At 43.3% G+C, this 19,732-nt stretch overlaps 1 protein-coding gene across 6 annotated transcripts in view; it reads left to right on the forward strand.

Annotated features, from left to right (window-relative positions):
• kmt2a (lysine (K)-specific methyltransferase 2A) overlaps window positions 1-19,732 on the forward strand; it is a 38,984-nt gene that overhangs the window by 2,564 nt on the left and 16,688 nt on the right. For 3 of the 6 annotated variants that reach the window (XM_034548115.1, XM_034548121.1, XM_034548119.1), the window contains exons 2-16: window positions 6,719-6,791; window positions 6,937-10,319; window positions 10,915-11,092; window positions 12,668-12,896; window positions 13,030-13,721; window positions 13,821-13,894; window positions 14,020-14,259; window positions 14,340-14,486; window positions 15,613-15,711; window positions 15,979-16,099; window positions 16,303-16,416; window positions 16,660-16,844; window positions 17,076-17,252; window positions 17,750-17,860; window positions 18,051-18,124. In XM_034548115.1, the coding sequence (XP_034404006.1) occupies window positions 6,719-6,791; window positions 6,937-10,319; window positions 10,915-11,092; window positions 12,668-12,896; window positions 13,030-13,721; window positions 13,821-13,894; window positions 14,020-14,259; window positions 14,340-14,486; window positions 15,613-15,711; window positions 15,979-16,099; window positions 16,303-16,416; window positions 16,660-16,844; window positions 17,076-17,252; window positions 17,750-17,860; window positions 18,051-18,124 (5,897 nt within the window). The remainder of the gene's footprint in view (window positions 1-6,718; window positions 6,792-6,936; window positions 10,320-10,914; window positions 11,093-12,667; window positions 12,897-13,029; window positions 13,722-13,820; window positions 13,895-14,019; window positions 14,260-14,339; window positions 14,487-15,612; window positions 15,712-15,978; window positions 16,100-16,302; window positions 16,417-16,659; window positions 16,845-17,075; window positions 17,253-17,749; window positions 17,861-18,050; window positions 18,125-19,732) is intronic. The other 3 variants (XM_034548120.1, XM_034548116.1, XM_034548117.1) reach the window with 3 other exon arrangements.

Genomic DNA, 19,732 nt, shown 5'->3' on the forward strand with positions numbered 1-19,732 from the left:
CATTTTCTTGATCTGGCCAAATTGCTGCTTCTTATTTTGGGTGCAGAGTGTAGTCCATGTAGATTATTTTGTAAATGTGTGACCTTATTACCCCGATAACCTCAACCACAACTTCACTTTCTACCTCATCATACTTATAATTTTAATAATAAATAATAATAAATAATTTTTCCCTTTTTGTTCCTTGTCCATTATATATGGCCTTCTGCTGCATCTATTCCACTTACATATTACCAATGTTTAATCATTCATACAAAAGGACAGCTGAATAGATGTATCAACCCAAATGTCTCTTTGCCTCACTGGTTTAGAAATAGTGTGTTTGAGCGGAAGGGGCTTCAGTCCAGCAGGTGTTTGGCCTATTTATATGGAAGAACCCCCCATCGTTTCCCCCCTACCCGCTTACCCATCCCCGAGACAGCGTGTGGATTGGAGCAGGAAGCTTTGTGTCTGCTTTTATTCTAGCTCTCACAAAGTGCGGGCGGCTGAAAGAGCACAGGCAGGGATATCAAAGAGTGCGGGGCGACCCCCCTCCTCCCAACGGGACAACGCTGGGTGGAGTATTAGTCACAGACCCTCCCATCCATGGCTTTATTCTGCTACAGCAGAATGCTTTAGGAGTTGCCTGACTGGGAGAAAGGCGGCAATTGTGTTGTCTTTCTTACTCTTTGTGTGTGTGTGTGTGTGTGTGTGTGTGTGGGGTGGTAGGGGTGTCAGACTTTCTGTCCCCTACTGCACTCAGGAGTAGGCGTGTCTTCTTTGTCTTTATTTTGATTAGAACTTCAATTCAAGCTTCCTACTTGGGTGGGTAGGAGAGGGTGTTTGTCTGAGGGTGCCTGCCAGCCTGCAGAGGTGTGTGTGTGTGTCACACACTATGCACACGTGCCAATCAGTCTATTTGTCTTGGCCGTTGACTGTTCTTGTATCCTTATGTGCGAGGTGCAGGAAGAGGAGTCATCTTGCCCTGGAAAGTGTTTGTTTTGGTCTATGTGCTGTCGAGCAAATGTGAAACAGTTGCACCGAGTGTTCGGACACTTGAAAAAACAAATGTCCACCTTTTGCTCTGGGCTGACAGGTCACAAGGCATTGCCACTGTGTACTTCACTCTAGTATAGTAAATAAGGTGTTATAACCAGTGGCTAAGACTAGATCTTTAACAAAACCCTTTGGTATTACTCATATGTGCTGCTTTGTATATGAGTATCTGTTGAAGTAATTCTTTGAATTCTTCTGTGGCCTTTTTAAAGATGTGTCATCAGAGGGGCATATAGGGTCTACATTCCAGGAAGGGATGAGGCATGTCTGTTCAGTAAATAAGAGAAATGCTTCCTGGAATGTGTGAAGAAACATGTTGTTTTCAGACTAGCAGTGAGGAATGACTTCTTAAGATGTGTTCTCTAACATCAAACTGACTGACGGGGTCCTAACCTGAAAATATAACACATCCTTTTGACATCCCCCTCAAATTCATGTCCTCCCCTTTCTCCTTATTACTTGTTCTGATGGTTTCCTCTCTTGGAGTGGGTAACTTAGTTCTTACTTTAAACTCATTACATCTTATTATAGGGAACAAGTATAGATTGTGTTTTCTTTTTCCTTGTTTGGATCGCTGCAATTGTCATCTGTTAAATTGTTAAACTGTTTTCTCCCAACATGAACATGAGTAGTGTGAACTATGTGCATAGTTGTCATATCAATACCAAAAAAAAAGTTTGGTTGGTTAAATGGCAAGAGTTGATATAGCTTACTGTATGATACCACATCAATGTGAAACCATTTGCAGCTTCTAGTTGGTGATATGGTTACGACTTCAGTTCAACTCCTGTGTGAAGCAGTGTTTCCCCGATGTTTACTGCTTTGTGGAGATGGATGAATATTTATCGGTTACTTTCTTTTGAGTCACTTATCCCATTATTTCCTTATACCAAAACAGTGGTCAAGAACACAATTATAACCGCTGTTAGCTGCATGTCAAAATAATCTTTGCACACAAAACCCAATCCCTAAGTTACCAGTTGCTGACAATCAATGTAGCATTTAGAAGACTATTTTTTAAACCGAATCTGGCGCAGATAATGCTCACTCCACAGTGTCATTCACTCCCGAGCCTGTTTTTAAGCATTACCGACAACGTTATCTTCACTTCACCTTTCTCTTCTCTGCTCGGTGAAACACAAGAGCAGAGTAGATTATGATTGTGGGAAATTTTAGCTGAATATTCATTCAGCTAAAATTTCCCACAATCATAAGTGAAACACAAAGAAGTAAAACCGTATATTCTTTTATATAAAAGTGAGTGTTCAACATAACTAGTAGATTTGAATCATAAATAATAAACTAGAGACTATGTGACAAAGTTTGCTGCTGATAATTGCACAATTAGTCGTTAGTCTTTATGATAAGATCCTGATGCCGGTGGTAATTTTTCTCACTGCAAAATATGGTAACCTTTAAAAGACCATACCATGTTTGTGTGCTTAACCCATTTACCACAGATATAGTTATTTTATTATGTGTTTAACGGTTTAATGTTACCATAATATACATACATATATTTGATAATAGATGTTAAAATGCTGGCACATTTTTGTTTTGGGTTGTTAGAAACAGATGGTTTGAAACATAGCATAGCAAAATAGATTTTATTTCCTAGGGAGATAAATGATAAGTAGATAAAAAAACAAGGACTGACATTACATCTTATGAGCGAAATGGTTTTAACACTACTAGTCATCATTCACCTATTCATACACTGATGGCAGTGGCAAATGTGTCATTTGCCCATCAGGAGTAACTAACATTCATACCCACATTCATACAATGTAGGCACAGCTACCGCAGCACATTTTGGGTTCAGTGTCTTGCCAAGGACACATCGACATGGGCGAGCGGAGTTGGGGATCGAACCGCAGATCCTCTAATTTGAAGGACGACCCTGCTCAACACTGAGCCACAGTCACCCCATAAAATGTAGTCCTGTTGCTGATGGGAAAAATGTTCCTTTGCAAAAGTTCTAGAAATCATCCTCACGAGTAGTGGTAATGCAGTTGAAACTGTGGACTCATTCCAAAAAACACTTTATAATGGATCAGCACCTGACTACCTATGTCATGATTACGGCATGGTTCATTTTTGGCAACTAAAAGTTTTTGAGAAAGTTTGTTCAATTTGAAAGCTTACCACTTCCTTAATGTGGCCTGTGAATGTAAATAGCTACTCCAAATTTGCAAGGGATGTGGTTGGTTGATCCTGATGAAGATTTCTTTTTTGGGGGTTTCTGAACCTCTTTCCATTTCCATTGTTTTGTCGGTTTTTATTCCTCTGATTCAACCAAGTTATGTGCTTTATGTGATTACAGCTTTTACGAGCACCTTCAGGCAGTGTGCACAAACTCTCACTAATGATGACTAGTATAGGTGGTTAGAATACATCTTAATCAATCTTAGTCTGGAATACCATTTTTGAGTAATTCAAAATGAAGATGTGTTTCAGAAAGCAAGGAATAACTTTTTTAGGTTATCGCCTGGTTTATACCCTGCCTGGGAAACTGGTTCCTAATCTGCAGCCCATCGTCTATAACCAGTTTGATTTCTCCTAAATGTTGCAGTAAAAGTCCTCGCTTTCTCAGAGTGCAAGGCGCTGTCAAACTGATAGAGGCGAGTCTCAACCCATATTCACATCCGTCATAACTTTCGGGGACAGTCCCCCGCACCGCCTGGAAATGATAATGTTTCTTCCACAATGACTCAGATGGGTTTTTAGTGATTTCATTCAAGTAATTTATGCATTGATCAGTTACATGAATTGTGACAGACCAGCAGGAAGTTCAACCGCTCAGATGTGAACATTTGTGTTGAAAACCATGCCTTGCTTTTACACTCCTCAACCGATGAAATAAGAAGTAGAAAAAATAGAGAAACTCAGGTCATTCCAGTATCGCTTTTACCCAATGCATGTTGCAAGGTAGTACATGGACCCTGCTAGTCTACTGCAGTGTTTACTTCTTGAAGTTACCTCCTTGCGTCTGCTCTACTATTGAGCTCATGGTGAGCTTTGCGTTTCACACGCTGCTGCTCTATGCTCAGAAGCCAGTGGGCGGGAAGCGAGTGAGCGAGCAATGAGTGAGTGACTGAATATGTGTTTGGGAGCATGGCAGGGTACAGGAATAAGGGAGTCGAAAGGGGAGGCTTGTCGTGTGTGGGAGGCCTGTTTAGATTTGGCAAGCTTCTGCATGAGCATGTAGATACCCCAAACCCCTTTCATCATCATTGCTCCCAGGAGACGACTGCGCTCCCTCTGTTGTTGATGGTGCATGTGGTCAAAATGCTGCTTCCTTGTCTCTTATTTTTCTCTCCTCTTCACCCTCCTCCCACAGCCCTCCTCCTTTTCTTACTCATGTTTGCTTGCTGGCCTCGCCTGTGCTCCCCTCCCCCGCATCCTCACTCCTATGTTCTGCATGTTTACATCTTGCTGTGCAGTTCACGCGCAAGGGGTGTGTGAGGATTTTTTTTCTTCCTCAAACCGTGTGTGACTGTGGCTGACCGTTTTAGGAGGTGCACGTGTGCATGTGTGAGTGTGCGTGTATACAAACCTGTGCAATCCACTCTATGTGTGTTGTGATGTCATTGACTGCTTCTCGCACTATCACAAGCGAGTCAGAGCTGTCCTTTGGTTCTCCACCCCCCTCCGCTTTGCAACAACACCAACCAAAAGCAGCAGCTTGCTTAGAGAGGAGAGGATGCTGGTATTATAGTGAGGAGAGGGGAAAAGGAGAGAGACTGAAAGTAGAGAGAAGCGTTAGGAGATGAGGAGTGGAGGATGCTTGGATAAGTACTGCCTGCCAGGACAAACAGCACTATTGACTGTTTGTTATTGGTGTTTGTTTATATGTAGAACAGATGAAAGAGACACTTAAGTAGCACACATTAGTGATTTTTAATATATTTTTTATTAGATTCCACAGTGCGTGCGTTTCAGGCACATTAAAGTATGAATTATTCATGCTGAGATGTGTGTAACTCGTAGCTGGTGAAAATCAGTTTGCATGTGTGCAATTGTGTGGACTACACTTAGATAGCAGCTGCTCTACAAACTGGGCCAACGAGACCTCAACTGCATCTCCACACGTTGCTATAAATAAACGTGATTAAATGACATGCTCACCTCCACTCTTAAACACACACACTGATTACAAGAAGCAGTGGCACGGATCAGGATACTGAATATGTCATAATTCTCTAATGATTGCTCTGTTGCACAGCTCAAGGCTTTACAGAGGCATGAGAGGAAGGATTGATGCAGTCTACTCTGAACATATCACATTTACAGTAGCATTCATCATTTTTGGAACCAGCAGCATTGCAATTAAGTCACAAAGAAGATTAACTGTTTAAGTCAGGAAGATAATAAGTGAAATATCAACGGCCACTTGTGATATATTTACTTACATATGTTTCTGGAACATGGTATGTTTTTGTTGTGGAAGATTGCATTGTATTGCCTACATCCTGTGATTCTGCCAGGCTAGGTTATCATATGCTTTTGCCACATCGTTAGACCCAGTGCCAGGCTGATGGGCGATGAGTCTTTGTTGGTGTTCCGGCAATATGTTTTATGGCACTTGTTCTAAGGTAATAACACCTACATTCCCTGTGGAAGAACGGGACTCATGGTGCATGTGAAGCAGTTTTGTTTTTCATTTCTTGGAGTGATCGGTGGAAATATTTTTCCTTGATGCGACAAGGTCAGACTGTCAAAATACAGTATAATATCTTGCCAACTATTTGATGAATGAACTGAATGAAATTTGGTGTGGACCTTCATGCTGTCTAGAGGATGACTCCTAATGTCTTTGGTGATGTCCATTAATTTAATGTAACAGGCCAAACATGTCCTTCAGTTGAGAAAATCTCTTAAATTAGGGAATAATGTCCTGTCAGCCTCAGCTTTCTTGGAGAGAAATCACTACGTTAGCATGATGGGAAGAATGTCCTACAAATATGGTAAATGTCAGCATGTTATCATGCATACAAGCTTGAACTGTACATAGGATAAACCCTTTACATCTAGGCAACTGCACTGCCTTTTCTTCTAGTGGCACCTTCTGTATAGTGTTTCTATCTTCTGTATAGTGTTTCTTTTATATTTTACTTTTTCTCTCTTACTGTAGTGTTATTTCTCAAATGTTGACTCGGAGAGCCCTGCACAAGATTTCCAATACGTCTGGACTGGCACAAATGGCGAATAAAACCTTGAATCCTGCTCAAGCCACACATCATATTTCTTTTGCCATACCAGTGGAAAGGACGTAAACTGCATTAAAGCTTAAGGAGGCTCACATGGTTGTAGAATATAGGCTTCTTTTTGTGTGTGTCTTTGCTCTGGCTGTCTCTAGCTATGACCAACTACCGTAGCCTTTTTCTGTTCCCTTAGGGTCCAGGAACGCCGTGCAATGTGTTACTCACCCAGTAAGATATGTTTGCAATTCTGTTGTGGGTTCTTGTGCCTTCTCCAAATGCCGATATGATTGTCATCTCAAAAGCCAGAGAAACATGAGAGCACCAGAGTATGCCAGCAGGCAAAAGTGAAATTGAGGACATCATTTGAGTCAGACTTAAACAATTATGTATATCTAGGTCATTTTGACATGTTAACCAACATGGCTTCTTATCCTTAATTGTATCGTCACAAAATAAGTTTTCTTTTTTCTTTTTTGTAGGAAGAAGCGTTTGGAGGCTTTGGACCGGTGGCTGAGCAAAAAAGTATACAGAGCCCTTCAACAACCCCTTTAGGTAAAGTCTCCTAAAAGTAACTCCCTGCTGGTCCATCAGAAACCTTAATGTTGTCTCAAGATGCCTATGCCCGTACAGGTTGTCTTTATCAAATGCATCTCATGCTTACTAAATGGCCTCTGTTTTGTTCTCTTGTTTTTTTCAGCAGGCCTACCCATACAGGAGAAGAAGCCTAGAGGCCGTCCCCCACGGGCCCTGACTGCCCAGAAAGCTGCTGCTTGTCTACCTTGCCCCTCTTCCCTTCCCTCCCCTACACAGGTGAAACCTGAGGGCCCTGAAAGGCCAGCTGAGAAGGTGAAAAGGCTGCCTGGGAGGCCACCTGGCACCGGGGAGAAGAGAAGAGGTCGACCCCCATCTTCAAGTAGCAAGAAAGCTTGGAGTACAGGCAGCCATGCAGCAGGGGAGGATAGTAGGCAGACTGGGTCTGAGTTGGGCATGGAAACAGAAGAGGACAAGGACAAAAAGGGCGCCAAGAGGACACCACTGGGCTGTGCCCAACCACATGACACGGAGGCAAAGCTTCCCAAAGGTGGGCGGGGTGAATCCAAAGTTACCAACCTGAAGAGGCTGAGAGCAACTAAACTCGCTCCTCTCAAGTCGCGGCTCAAGACATTGCCTGGCGTACCAAGACGCAGACGCGGGCGACCGCCCTCAGCTGAGCGTCTCAAAGCTGAGGCGGCAGCTGCTGCGGCACAGCTGTCTGCCTCCATTGAATGTGTGGAAGGAAAACATAACGCCTTTAGGGTCAGAGGGGGCGATAGAGGCACAGAACCACACACTCCTCAGCAGCCTATGCTGAGGGATGTGGATGGTACTGAGTACCAGGTTTCTTCCGATCTACCTGCCTCCCCGTCACCCTCCAAGCTGGGCCGGACAGTGGGCCTCAGAAAAAGCCCTCGCCATAGAAAGCCTGTCCGGATTGTCCCCTCTACTAAACGCACTGATGCAACCATCGCTAAACAGCTGCTGCAGCGCGCTAAGAAAGGAGCGCAGAAGCGACTGGAGAAAGAAGCTGTAGCCATTGGGGGAAGTGGGACAGGAACCATTGACTCTGGTATTAGGAAGACACAAGTGAAAAACATCAGGCAGTTCATCATGCCTGTGGTCAGTACTGTCTCCCTTCGCATTATCAAAACCCCCAAGCGCTTCATTGAAGATGAGGGCAACTTTGGAACCCAGCCACCCCATATGAAGATAGCACGGTTAGAACCAACCCCCTCATCTATCTCAACATCTGCCCAACCCACCTCCACCTCCACCATCTCCTCTTCCCCCTCTCCTGTACTGGTCTCCTCTACACCTGCTGTTACTAGCACTGGTACCGCGGTTCAGATTGACTCCCTCCCCCCTCCTCCACCTCCTGCCCCTCTCCCCACTGTTCCATCAACAGCTGCCAGTATGCTCAACAACAACAACACCAACAACGCCGCCAATGGACGATTTAGCAGTAGCGCAGCGTCTTGCGGCTCAAGTGCTGTGTCGCAGCATTCCTCCCAGCTCTCCTCTGCAGAGTCTTCCAGGTCCAGCAGCCCCAGCTTGGATGACTCATCATGCGACTCCCAGGCTTCTGAGGCCACACATGCTTTGTCAGAGCCAGAGGATCACTCTCCGTCCTCGCAGGGAGAGAGGGAAGCCAACCTGTTACACAGCTCACGGCCACCCTCTCCTCCCTCTGAGCCAGAGCCAGAGCATGTGTTGGCGGAGAGGAGTCGGCGAGGACGGCGAGGACAGGGGGTCGGCCGGGGGAATCCGAGCCAGAGGGTGAGAGAAACTCTCACCACTGGGGCTAAAAAACCTATCATCAGCCCACCAACAGGAGTTATTATGTCTTCCTCTACACTTGTAAATTCCCAGCATGCTTCATCCACAGCCTCCTCCTCTTCTTCACCTCCCCCTCCCCCTCTCCTCACACCTCCACAGCCTCCCCAGTCAGCTTCCTCCAATACAGCTGCTATCAGTGAACACCACTCGCAGTCACCTTGGATAACTCACCCCATCCCTCCATTCCTGTCTGGACCGTCAGTGTTGTCCAGCTTGTCAGACAAACGAAGCCGCTCAATTCTGAGAGAGCCCACTTTCCGCTGGACGTCCCTGTCCCACCCTGAACAGCAGTACTTTTCCTCAGCTAAATATGCCAAGGAGGGCCTCATTCGCAAGCCCGTATTTGACAACTTTCGTCCTCCCCCTCTTACAGCTGAAGATGTGGGGCTGTTGCCCCACGGTGTTAGTGGAGCAGGGGGAGCTGCTCCCGTGGTGTTTCCTGCACCAGGCAGCGGAGCAGGAACAGGGACTCGTCTATTTTCCCCTCTTCACCCACACTCCCACCACCAACATCCCTCTTCATCCCGCTTTGATGCACCACACCAGAAGCGCAGCCCGTTGCTCCGTGCTCCACGATTTACACCCAGCGAGGCCCACTCACGTATATTTGAGTCTGTTACCTTGCATTCATCTTCTGGAAGCAGCCCTGGCTCTCTCTCCCCGCACCAGACCTCATCTAGCTCCAACAGAACCTCGCGGCGCAGGAGACGACTGGTCTTGGGTATACTTCGTGGCCATCCACGGTCTCCTTCCCACTCAATGACCAGACGCAGCAGCCAAATAGGAGGTCCGATGTTGATGGGCAAAGGCTCCTCTGAGATGTCTGCGTTGACAGGCTCTGTTCCCTGTAGTAATCCCAGCTCTTTGCCAGGGGTTTCTGCAAGTCCACTAGCCACTAGTGCCTTAACTCCTCCTTTCAGCACCTTCTCCACCGTATCCATGGGTCTGGCCCCACAAGGGACACCTGATAGCAGGAGAGCGGCTGCTGGAAACCCACCTCCTTTGTCAACGACATCAGCCACTTCTGGGACACTTTTTCCACACTTTCCTTCCAGTGCCCAGGACACAGGGCGAGGAGCTGGGAAAGGAGGTAAAGAAAAAACCTTGTCAGCTCCCCAGGAACCTGCTCAAAAGGAAAAAGAAAGGGATTCTGAGAAAAACCGCGAGAAAGAGAAGGAAAATAAGAGGGAAGGGAGGAAGGATTTGGAGAAAAGAAGTAAGGTTTCTACACCAGATGACTCCCCCAATGCACCTTCCAGCTTGTTTACTGTGGATGGGAGGGACTCTGAAGATGCTCTTCTGTCTATTGCTCCAAAAAAGGTTCCAGGGAGAAAAAAATCAACATCAGTTGAAACAATTTCTGACACTGCTTCCTCAGAGGTACGTGGAGCCCATTCCACTGTTCCCTTATCTATTGCTAAAGGACGTCTATCTAAGAAAAACAGACCCTCCGAGAAAGGGGCAGAGATTGATGATGGGGAAAAGGAGAAAGAGAAACAAAGTGCTCCTAGCCAGCAGACCACAAGCCTTCCAGGGCAGCCCGGCAGACAACAGCTCCCTGTCTCCTCTCTTGGATCAATGTTGGCACAAGCAGAGAAGCAGCCTGTGACTGACAAGCGGGTAGTTGGACTACTGAAGAAGGCCAAAGCTCAGCTCTTTGAGATAAAAAAGAGTAAACTAAAGCCTGCAGAGCAGACGAAAGGCCAGGTCAGTTTTTCTGGTTATGTCTTGCCGCATAGTTATTGTGTCTCCTCAACAAAGCTTCTCTGTCTCTCTCTCTCTCTTTCTCATTATAAAGCCACAAGCAAGTTACTTGTACATGAATGCTATGAATATTTGCTATTAATAGAAATATGTATTTGTATTCAAAATGAAACTTGATAATAAGAAAGTCCCACGGAGGGTGTTACTCAAGGGGAATTCGGTTAGCCTCATACATTATGCAGTCAGCACCACTGGCTGTGCTTTTGAAAGTACTTCCAGAATATACTCATCTGTTCTTTTGTTAATCTAAACATTCGGTAGTTATAGGCCGTCATTGCACATTAAAAAAAATAATAATTCCCCATTATCCTACTTGAACTCATCATAGCCTCAGCCCAACATTTAGTACCATTTTTGACTTACATTGAACAGAGATAATAGTTTTATTTGGTTTCCTGAAACTTTAACAAGAAATGAAATACACAGCCATCATACATGTATGATTGTCTGTGTTTTTGTTATTTTTATGAAGCATGCTCTTCAAATACATAAATATTGTAAAACATAAAAATGTTTCACTTTGTGTGTTTGTGAGCAGGGTCAAGAGAGTGACTCGTCAGAGGCTTCAGTCCGTGGTCCACGCATCAAGCATGTATGTCGTCGTGCAGCTGTGGCTCTTGGCCGTAATCGGGCTGTGTTCCCCGACGACATGCCCACACTTAGTGCCTTGCCCTGGGAGGAGAGAGAGAAGATCCTATCTTCCATGGGGAATGATGGTGAGTCACACAATTTACCTCTCATTTGACTGGCATGTGGATTACAACCTCCTGGCTGTCACACTTAGACTGACATAGGCTTTTAACCTAACAAATGTAATGATGGCATTACAGGAAAATACTGAATAAGAGTCACTTTAACTTTACACAAAACTTGTCTAATCAGAGTGGAGGTGTATGTGTGTGTGTGTGTGTGTGTGTGTGTGTGTTTGTGTGTGTGTGTGTGTGTGTGTGTGTGTGTGTGTATGTGTGTGTGTGTATGTATGTGTATGTATGTACTGGTCTCTACACCTGCTGTTACTAGCACTGGCACCGCATATACACACACACACACACACACACACACACACACATAAACACACACATACAAATGCTCTGCTATTTTATTTTATTGCTCTGCTATTTTATTTTATGGTATTGTATATATTGTAACCATGTTTGCTGCTGCTACAAATAAATGTCCCCCTGGGGATGAATTATGTATGTATGTATGTATGTATGTATGTATGTATGTATGTATGTATGTATGTATGTATGTATGTATGTATGTATGTATGTATGTATGTATGTATGTATGTATGTATGTATGTATGTATGTATGTATGTATGTATGTATGTATGTATGTATGTATGTATGTATGTATGTATGTATGTATGTATGTATGTATGTATGTATGTATGTATGTATGTATGTATGTATGTATGTATGTATGTATGTATGTATGTATGTATGTATGTATGTATGTATGTATGTATGTATGTATGTATGTATGTATGTATGTATGTATGTATGTATGTATGTATGTATGTATGTATGTATGTATGTATGTATGTATGTATGTATGTATGTATGTATGTATGTATGTATGTATGTATGTATGTATGTATCTATCTATCTATCTATCTATCTATCTATCTATCTATCTATCTATCTATCTATCTATCTATCTATCTATCTATCTATCTATCTATCTATCTATCTATCTATCTATCTATCTATCTATCTATCTATCTATCTATCTATCTATCTATCTATCTATCTATCTATCTATCTATCTATCTATCTATCTATCTGATATATATATACATCCATGCATACATGCATATACATACAAGGTTTATGGTGATTATGTGTTTACACGCTCAATGTAAAACACATGCTGATGAGATGCTGAAAACACAATGTAAAACACTCTGATTTACAGAGTTGAGTCTTACAACATCTAGTCCCCATGAATGCACACACAGTGAACTGGTGATGGAACAAGCAGAGTTTGGCTGCCCCGTTCCTGTTATTTTGTCTGCTTTCAGGCCATGTTGGAACATGTGAATTGTTGTGAGGACAGAGGAGCTGATGTGACAGGGACACATCAATAGCTCAGTTATATCATACCCATGTTTGTTTGGTCTTTTAATCTGAGTTCATCTGTGTCTTAAACAAGCTCCTAGGCATCCCATATTATATTCTATGTGACATATAATATTTTGTGAAAGTGGTTCTTTCCATGCTGTCACCATCCTGTACAACTGTGTGTCAGTAATAATGATCAGTCTGTGCTGTATCTCTTTTTACAGATAAGTCATCAGTAGCAGGCTCCGAGGAGGCAGAGCCTCAGTCGCCTCCCTCAAAGCCACGGGAGACACGGCAAAAGGCTGTACAAGAAGCTCCTCCCAAGAAGGGGCGTCGGTCGCGACGCTGTAGCCAATGCCCAGGCTGCCAAGTTCCAGAAGATTGTGGTGTCTGTACCAACTGTCTCGACAAGCCTAAATTTGGAGGAAGAAACATTAAAAAGCAATGCTGCAAGTGAGTCTTAGATGATGAGCTGTTTGTTGCAATATATTACTTCAATTATTAAGCAAGTCTTGAATAACATTTTATCACAAATTAATTATGTATGGAATTATTAAGAACCTACTGGTTTTGTCACTGTCTACAGGATGAGGAAGTGTCAGAACTTGCAGTGGATGCCCTCAAAGATGTTTCTTCAGAAGCAAGGCAAATGCAAGAAAGACAAGAAAAAGAACAAGTTGTCTGAGAAGAAGGAGGGTTTCATTCTGGTAAAAGGACTGGTCTCAGAGTCCGGCCCTAAACCCCCTTCTGCACCACTAAAGGAGGAGCCTGTCCGCAAAAAGAGCGAAACTCCTGAGCTAAAGTTGGGAGAGGAGAAGTCAAGACTGCAGCCGCTGTCAAAGCAATCTTCTCCAGCCCTCGCATCTTCCCCTGCCTCAGTCGAACCCCTACATGCGCCCAGCACAGCCCAGGCTCACTCTCCAGCTCTCACACCAGATGCCAAACCGCTCTCAGTCACGAGCAGTGTCACCAGCAAGAAGGGACACAAACCACAGCACTCTGTACCAACCTCTTCCTCTTCGTCCTCGTCATCCTCCTCTTCCACTTCCTCATCTTCTTCATCCTCATCATCTTCCTCTCCGTCATCTTCAGCCCAAAATTCCCCCTCTCAGTCTACGCAATCTCATCAACCGTCACACCAGCAGCATCGACCTCTTACCAGTCAGGCACCTTCAAAAAAAGATGCTTCACCCAAGATTTCTCTGAGCGAGCCCAAGAAGAAGCCCCTGCAGCAATCGTCACAACAGCAGAGCTCAACTACAACTGTTTCAGATATAGGTACAAAAAACTGGGCGCACACTTGTATTAAAGTTAGAATTAATATATTGTTTATACTCTATTCTTATTTGATTGTTATGTCCTGTCTCGTTTTCATAGTTGAATCAAAACAGTTGAAGAAGCCAACTTCTCGCTCTATTCCTTCATCTCCTAAACAGAGACCTAAAGACAAAGTAAGAAGTAGCCACTGTGTAAATTGCATCCAATTGCTTTAAACATTTTAATTTCTACATAATTCTCATGAATAATTTCTGATATTCAACCTCCTCTCTCTCTCCTCTTGTCTGATTAACACAAGAAGCCGCTGACCACTAAACCCCCCAGCAGCAGTACTTTAAACTGGCTAAGCACTCCCTCGACTAGGGGCCAGGCGAAGTCCAGAGCGCCCTGCGACGGAGTGCATCGTATCAGAGTGGATTTCAAGAGGGACCTGGATGTGGAGAAGGTTTGGGAGGCTGGCGGCCTCAGCCTGCTCACCTCTGTGCCTGTCACGCCCCGGGTGCTCTGCTTCTTATGTGCAAGCAGTGGAAATGTTGAGGTAAAAATATGGTCATTGTTTTGAAAATGTTTATTTCAAATTGTATTGTCAGAGCAATGGTTTAACCTGTTTGTTTGTAGTTTGTCTTCTGCCAGGTGTGCTGTGAACCGTTCCATCTCTTTTGCCTGGGGGAGTCAGAGCGCCCTCTCCAGGAGCAGTTTGAGAACTGGTGTTGTCGACGATGCAGGTTCTGCCAGGCCTGTGGGCGCCAGCACCAGAAAACTAAAGTAAGCCATTCAGTACAGTTGTGTTCATTTTTAAGTTGTGCACAAAGTAAGCTTAGTGTGGAGTGACAGTGTGTAAAGGCGGTTTAATCTTCCATAGAAATAAGCCTGCTAGTCTTGCCAACAGACAGCACTTAATCAGCTTCTTGGATTCCTGCCATTATTTTATTATTTAACTTATGTCCTGTGTAAATAGTGCATGGTGTGAGCCTTGAATGGTTTTCATTTTAGGATCACACTTGTTTGATCATTTTGTCCTGTTGTTATACGTTCATAAGTTAAATGGATTTGTTGGTTATTGGCTATTAAACAAATGCAACAGATGATCTGAATGCTAAGTAGCACACATTGTCTTTGTCCTTGAGGCCTAACAAATGTATGGAGTGCATTTCCTTCCTAAAAAACGTGTGTAAAGCTTTTGAAGCCGGCATGGTTGACGTCCATGTTTAGCAGCAGTCTTCTTCTTCTTCGTCCCTGCCTTTGCTGGCGCATTGCTGTGTTTTTTATACTAATTATTGGCACGTTACCGCCAAGTGGAATAGTGTGACACCATTGGCATGAATGTGTATTGCGTCACCTGAATGCGGATGCAAGTGCACCCTTGTGTAGGTTGATGAGGACAAAAAAAAGACCCACAAAACTATTGCACCACGGCGTTTTCGGGTCGAAAAATCTCTACAGGGTACCTTTTTAATGCACCTTAAACATCAAGCAGTTTCATTGCCAGACAATTAAAGAAAAAGTCAGTTCACTTTTATTTTCAGTATGTAGGGATGGCTGTTGGTTTGCAAAAATGCTCTGTGTTATAAAGCCAATTGTGTTGACCCAAAGCCACAGGAGGAAGTGGTTGTCTACACATCCTGCCAAGCTCCATAGAGTTCACACTATGGTCTCATTGTAATGTCTTTTATAATGTTGTTCCGTGGTCCATGGTACACTCTAATGTTGCATCCAAACAATCGCTGATTGGCTAAAGTGAATACCTTTATTACAAGTCAAAAGCAGGTGACATGCTTGTATCTGATTTGCTGCGAATGGAACTGTGTTGTTTGTTGGTCATGAACATCTTTATGTTGCCTCTTTTCATATTTAAATAATATAATCCCTCTTTTGGCCTCTGTCACTGTAGCAGCAGCTGCTTGAGTGCGATAAGTGCCGTAACAGCTATCACCCGGAGTGCCTGGGGCCCAACCACCCTACTAGACCCACCAAGAAGAAGAGAGTCTGGGTATGGATACCTACACTCTCCGTTTAGACTCCTCTTCACCCTCACCCAACTTTAGCATTTTGCTCACACATTTTTGACTTACCTCTCCTTTTGTTCACACATTTTTCCAGCCTCTCACGACAGTGCTACTTGCATTCATGGGACCCGCTCACAGGCGGCGTCTATGAAAACACTTTACTCCTCACAGCGTCACTTTCACACCACCCTTGCTCTTTACACAACTGCTTGCAAGTTTTTGCACCTTGTTTATGTGTTCTTTCTTTTCAGGTTTGCACCAAATGTGTGCGTTGTAAAAGTTGTGGAGCCACTAAACCTGGAAAGTCCTGGGATGCCCAGTGGTCTCATGACTTCTCCATGTGTCATGACTGTGCCAAACTCTTTGCTAAAGGTAAGTAAAAAGCATGTGGAATCCAAAATGCGGTTCCCCCTAAAGCAGTCAGTACATATACACCACTGGTATTCTTTGAAAGGAGAATACTTTTTTAAAGAATATGACGTGTATTTTGAAGACTTCATCAGTAACATATAGAGGGGGACAAACATTAAAATGACAACCTTTGATAACACTGTTTACCATCTTCTCTCTCTTAGGAAACTTCTGCCCACTGTGTGACAAGTGCTACGATGATGATGACTATGACAGCAAGATGATGGAGTGTGGCCGTTGCAACCATTGGGTCCATGCCAAGTGTGAGAATCTGACAGGTCAGTAGACTTCCAAAAAAGCCAGGTAGAAGATCACATTTAAACACAAGTTTACTGTATGTCTCAGTAGAGTGCTGTAATTAGTATTCAACAGCACTTGTTGCACTTCGTTTGTCTTGTCAGTTGTCAGTTTCTGTGCAGCTGACTGACAGGCCGCCCTATGAGTGCTGTCATGCTGATGAGATGCTGAAAGACCTTTTAATGGGAGCAATAATCACCTGTCATCCTTCGCTAACCCCACAGATGAAATGTACGAGCTGCTATCAAAGCTACCAGAGAGCGTTGCCTACACGTGTACCAAATGCACCGAACGCCATCCGGCCGAGTGGAGGACGGCGTTAGAAAGAGAGCTTCAGGGATGCGTTCGACATGTCCTCACTGCACTGCTCAACTCACGCACATCCTCACACCTGTTACGCTACAAACAGGTCAGATATTCATTCTGCTTCTTCTTCTGTGGTGTTGGTACAATCTGATGTGTTTGTACTTAAAGCATGATTTATTCCTTTACCGCATCATAGTGCTGCATTCATGTATACAGAATAGACACTGATGACTACAAAGACCAATTCAGTTACAAACAGCTGAAGCAACAACCAAAGCTAAATTAACATACTGGTGAGATCTTTACTCGGTGTAACTCTCTGGCTTTGGGACAGGCGGTTAAGCCTCCGCAGCTGAACCCAGAGACAGAGGAAAGTCTTCCATCTCGTCGTTCCCCGGAGGGTCCAGATCCTCCAGTCCTGACAGAAGTTACCTCTGCACCTCCCAGTGACTCCCCTCCAGATCTTGAGTCTGTTGACAAAAAGATGGATCACGGTCGCTACAATTCAGTGGTAAGTACGTCATATTTCAAGCAGTGTCTCTGCAGTTCTGACAAACTAAGCCTGGTGTAGTTTCAAGAGACTATTTGAGAGGTGTGTTGTCCTCTATATTTGAGCTAAATTACTTAATGTTTGTGTGTATTTACCGTAGAGTTATTAGAGGATGGGAGGGATCTATGCAAGCTAACCATAGGTAAACCTTTCCTGAACATGAGAAAGTCTGTTTGCCTTATGATTTGATGCAGGGTCCGAATAGTTAGGGTTGATTCAGTTGCTATCACAAGCCCTTGCAAACCATATGGTATTTAAAAGAAATCATGTCCGTAAAGCATTTTTATAGTAGTTGTCAATATTTTATGTGTCCTCGTCTTGCATCCAAGTCAGGCCTGTGCTGTATAAGGGTTAATCAACATAGACAGCTACAGCAGCTACGACCTTTCCACCAGTGTTCATCATCATTTCACTGTTTTAACAATCACTCTCTCTGTGTGTGTGCATTTCTCTACCAGCTGGAGTTCAGTGATGACATCACGCGAATCATTCAGACGGCCATCAATAGTGATGGTGGCCAGCCTGAAAGCAGGAAAGCCAACAGCATGGTCAAGTCTTTCTTTATTCGGGTAAGAACCTCAACTCAACTCTGGATTATATCAGTCCCGTCAGCACTACTACACAACTAAAATACAGTGCACTTCACAAGTACTCTCAATTGCATAATGGCTATTTGGCAATTGAACACTTTAGGGTCATGTCAGCTAGTTTGTATGCGAGGGCTGATGTGCAAACTTCATCGAATGTTTTCTGTTTCAGCAAATGGACCGAATCTTCCCCTGGTTCAAAGTGAAAGAGTCCAGGCTTTGGGAAAGGCAAAAAGTCTCTGCCAAGTGAGTGTCTATCTTACTGTAGTGTGAAGTTATTCTTTTTAATTAAGAGATTTTTATAATTGCTGTTGCAGTTTGCATAACAGTTTTGTTGTAATTCAAAGGCTTTAAAAGTACAGCTATAACATCTGGCAATAGTACTGGACATGAGTTAAAGAGAGCTCAAACCCATGTGAACAAAGTCTGAAAGTCAATAGTTAAGCTAAGCCCTGTACAGGCAGTCATCTCAATCTTAATAGTGTTGTGAAGTGTGTGTGATGTGCCGTTATTTTTCGAACTTGCAGTGCAAGTTGTGTTTGTAATCAGAGAGAAGAAACTCCAAAAGTAATACTTATGTAATGTGAACCCGTCCAAAAAGCGGTGTAGGTCTATAATTACTAAAATGAGGAGTAAGATGTGGTTTCTCTGGGAGAAGCTGTACAGTATCATCATCTGTATATAGGAAGAAACCAGAAAGCAGTGAACTAATATTTATAAAATGTGTGGCTGGCTGTACCACCAACTTCTGAGTAAAGTTAGTGGAAATAACAGCCAAATGGGACGATCAGGATACCATATGATTGTCACTTTATCTTTTTTAATGGTTCAGGAAATCTGCAATTCAGTGTTTTGGTAATCATTACATTACATTACATTACATGTCATTTAGCTGACGCTTTTATCCAAAGCGACTTACAATAAGTGCATTAAACCATGAGTCCAAACCAAGAACAACAAGAATCAAGCAAGTACAATTTCTTCTATAACGTTAAACTACAGCGTACTATCCGTAAGTGCCATTCAAGTGCTACTAAAGTGCTAAACAACAAAGTGCTATCGGTAAGGGACATTTAAGTGCTACTAGAGTGCTTAAATGATTCCAACTAAAACGCTTTCTCAGATCCAAAAGTGAAAGCAAATATTTTAACAACTTAAGGATTTAGTGACTTAAGTGGTTTTCTTTCAACAGGCCTTATCTCAGGACAATGACTGATTAAAGTTACCAATTAAGATTTAAAGCTGCAGTAATGAAATTGATTCCACAGTTTCTCTGATTTAATGAGCCCACTGGACAGCTTAACGGTCAATTTAAGATGGTAAAAGATGACTGGAGGCCCACTCACACACACACAATAACACTGATTGATGTGAATATTAGAATATCTTCTGAAAAGATAAAGTTAAAATTGTACGTGCTGTCTTTATTAACTAGAGCATACAGGATTGATGACAGCAACTCCTCTTGGCTGTAGTCAAACTTATTCATGGGGATAGCAGCACTATTTAATTGTGCACATTCATTTACATCACTGATTTCTGATCACTGATAATTTATGCTTTTCACAGTGATGACAGGCATATTATTTGACATTATTAACATGAATGACTCAAAGCTTGAAGCCCCTGTTTTTGTATCAATGTGAACCTTTGACCTTGTAATTTAATGCTATGGTTTTACTGCTCTGTATATTGAACTCCTTTCCCACTCACTCATTCATTATCTCTTTTAGTCACTCGCTCACTTTTATTTATATATCAGCTTTCCCAGTCCATTTACTCTGCCTGTCCTCCAGGCATTGTGGGAGGCAAACCATAACAGTGTCACATTTCACTTCACGGCTCTTTGATACA

This window comes from Cyclopterus lumpus, chromosome 13 (genome assembly GCF_009769545.1).
Source record: "Cyclopterus lumpus isolate fCycLum1 chromosome 13, fCycLum1.pri, whole genome shotgun sequence".
Classification (NCBI taxonomy): domain Eukaryota; kingdom Metazoa; phylum Chordata; class Actinopteri; order Perciformes; family Cyclopteridae; genus Cyclopterus; species Cyclopterus lumpus.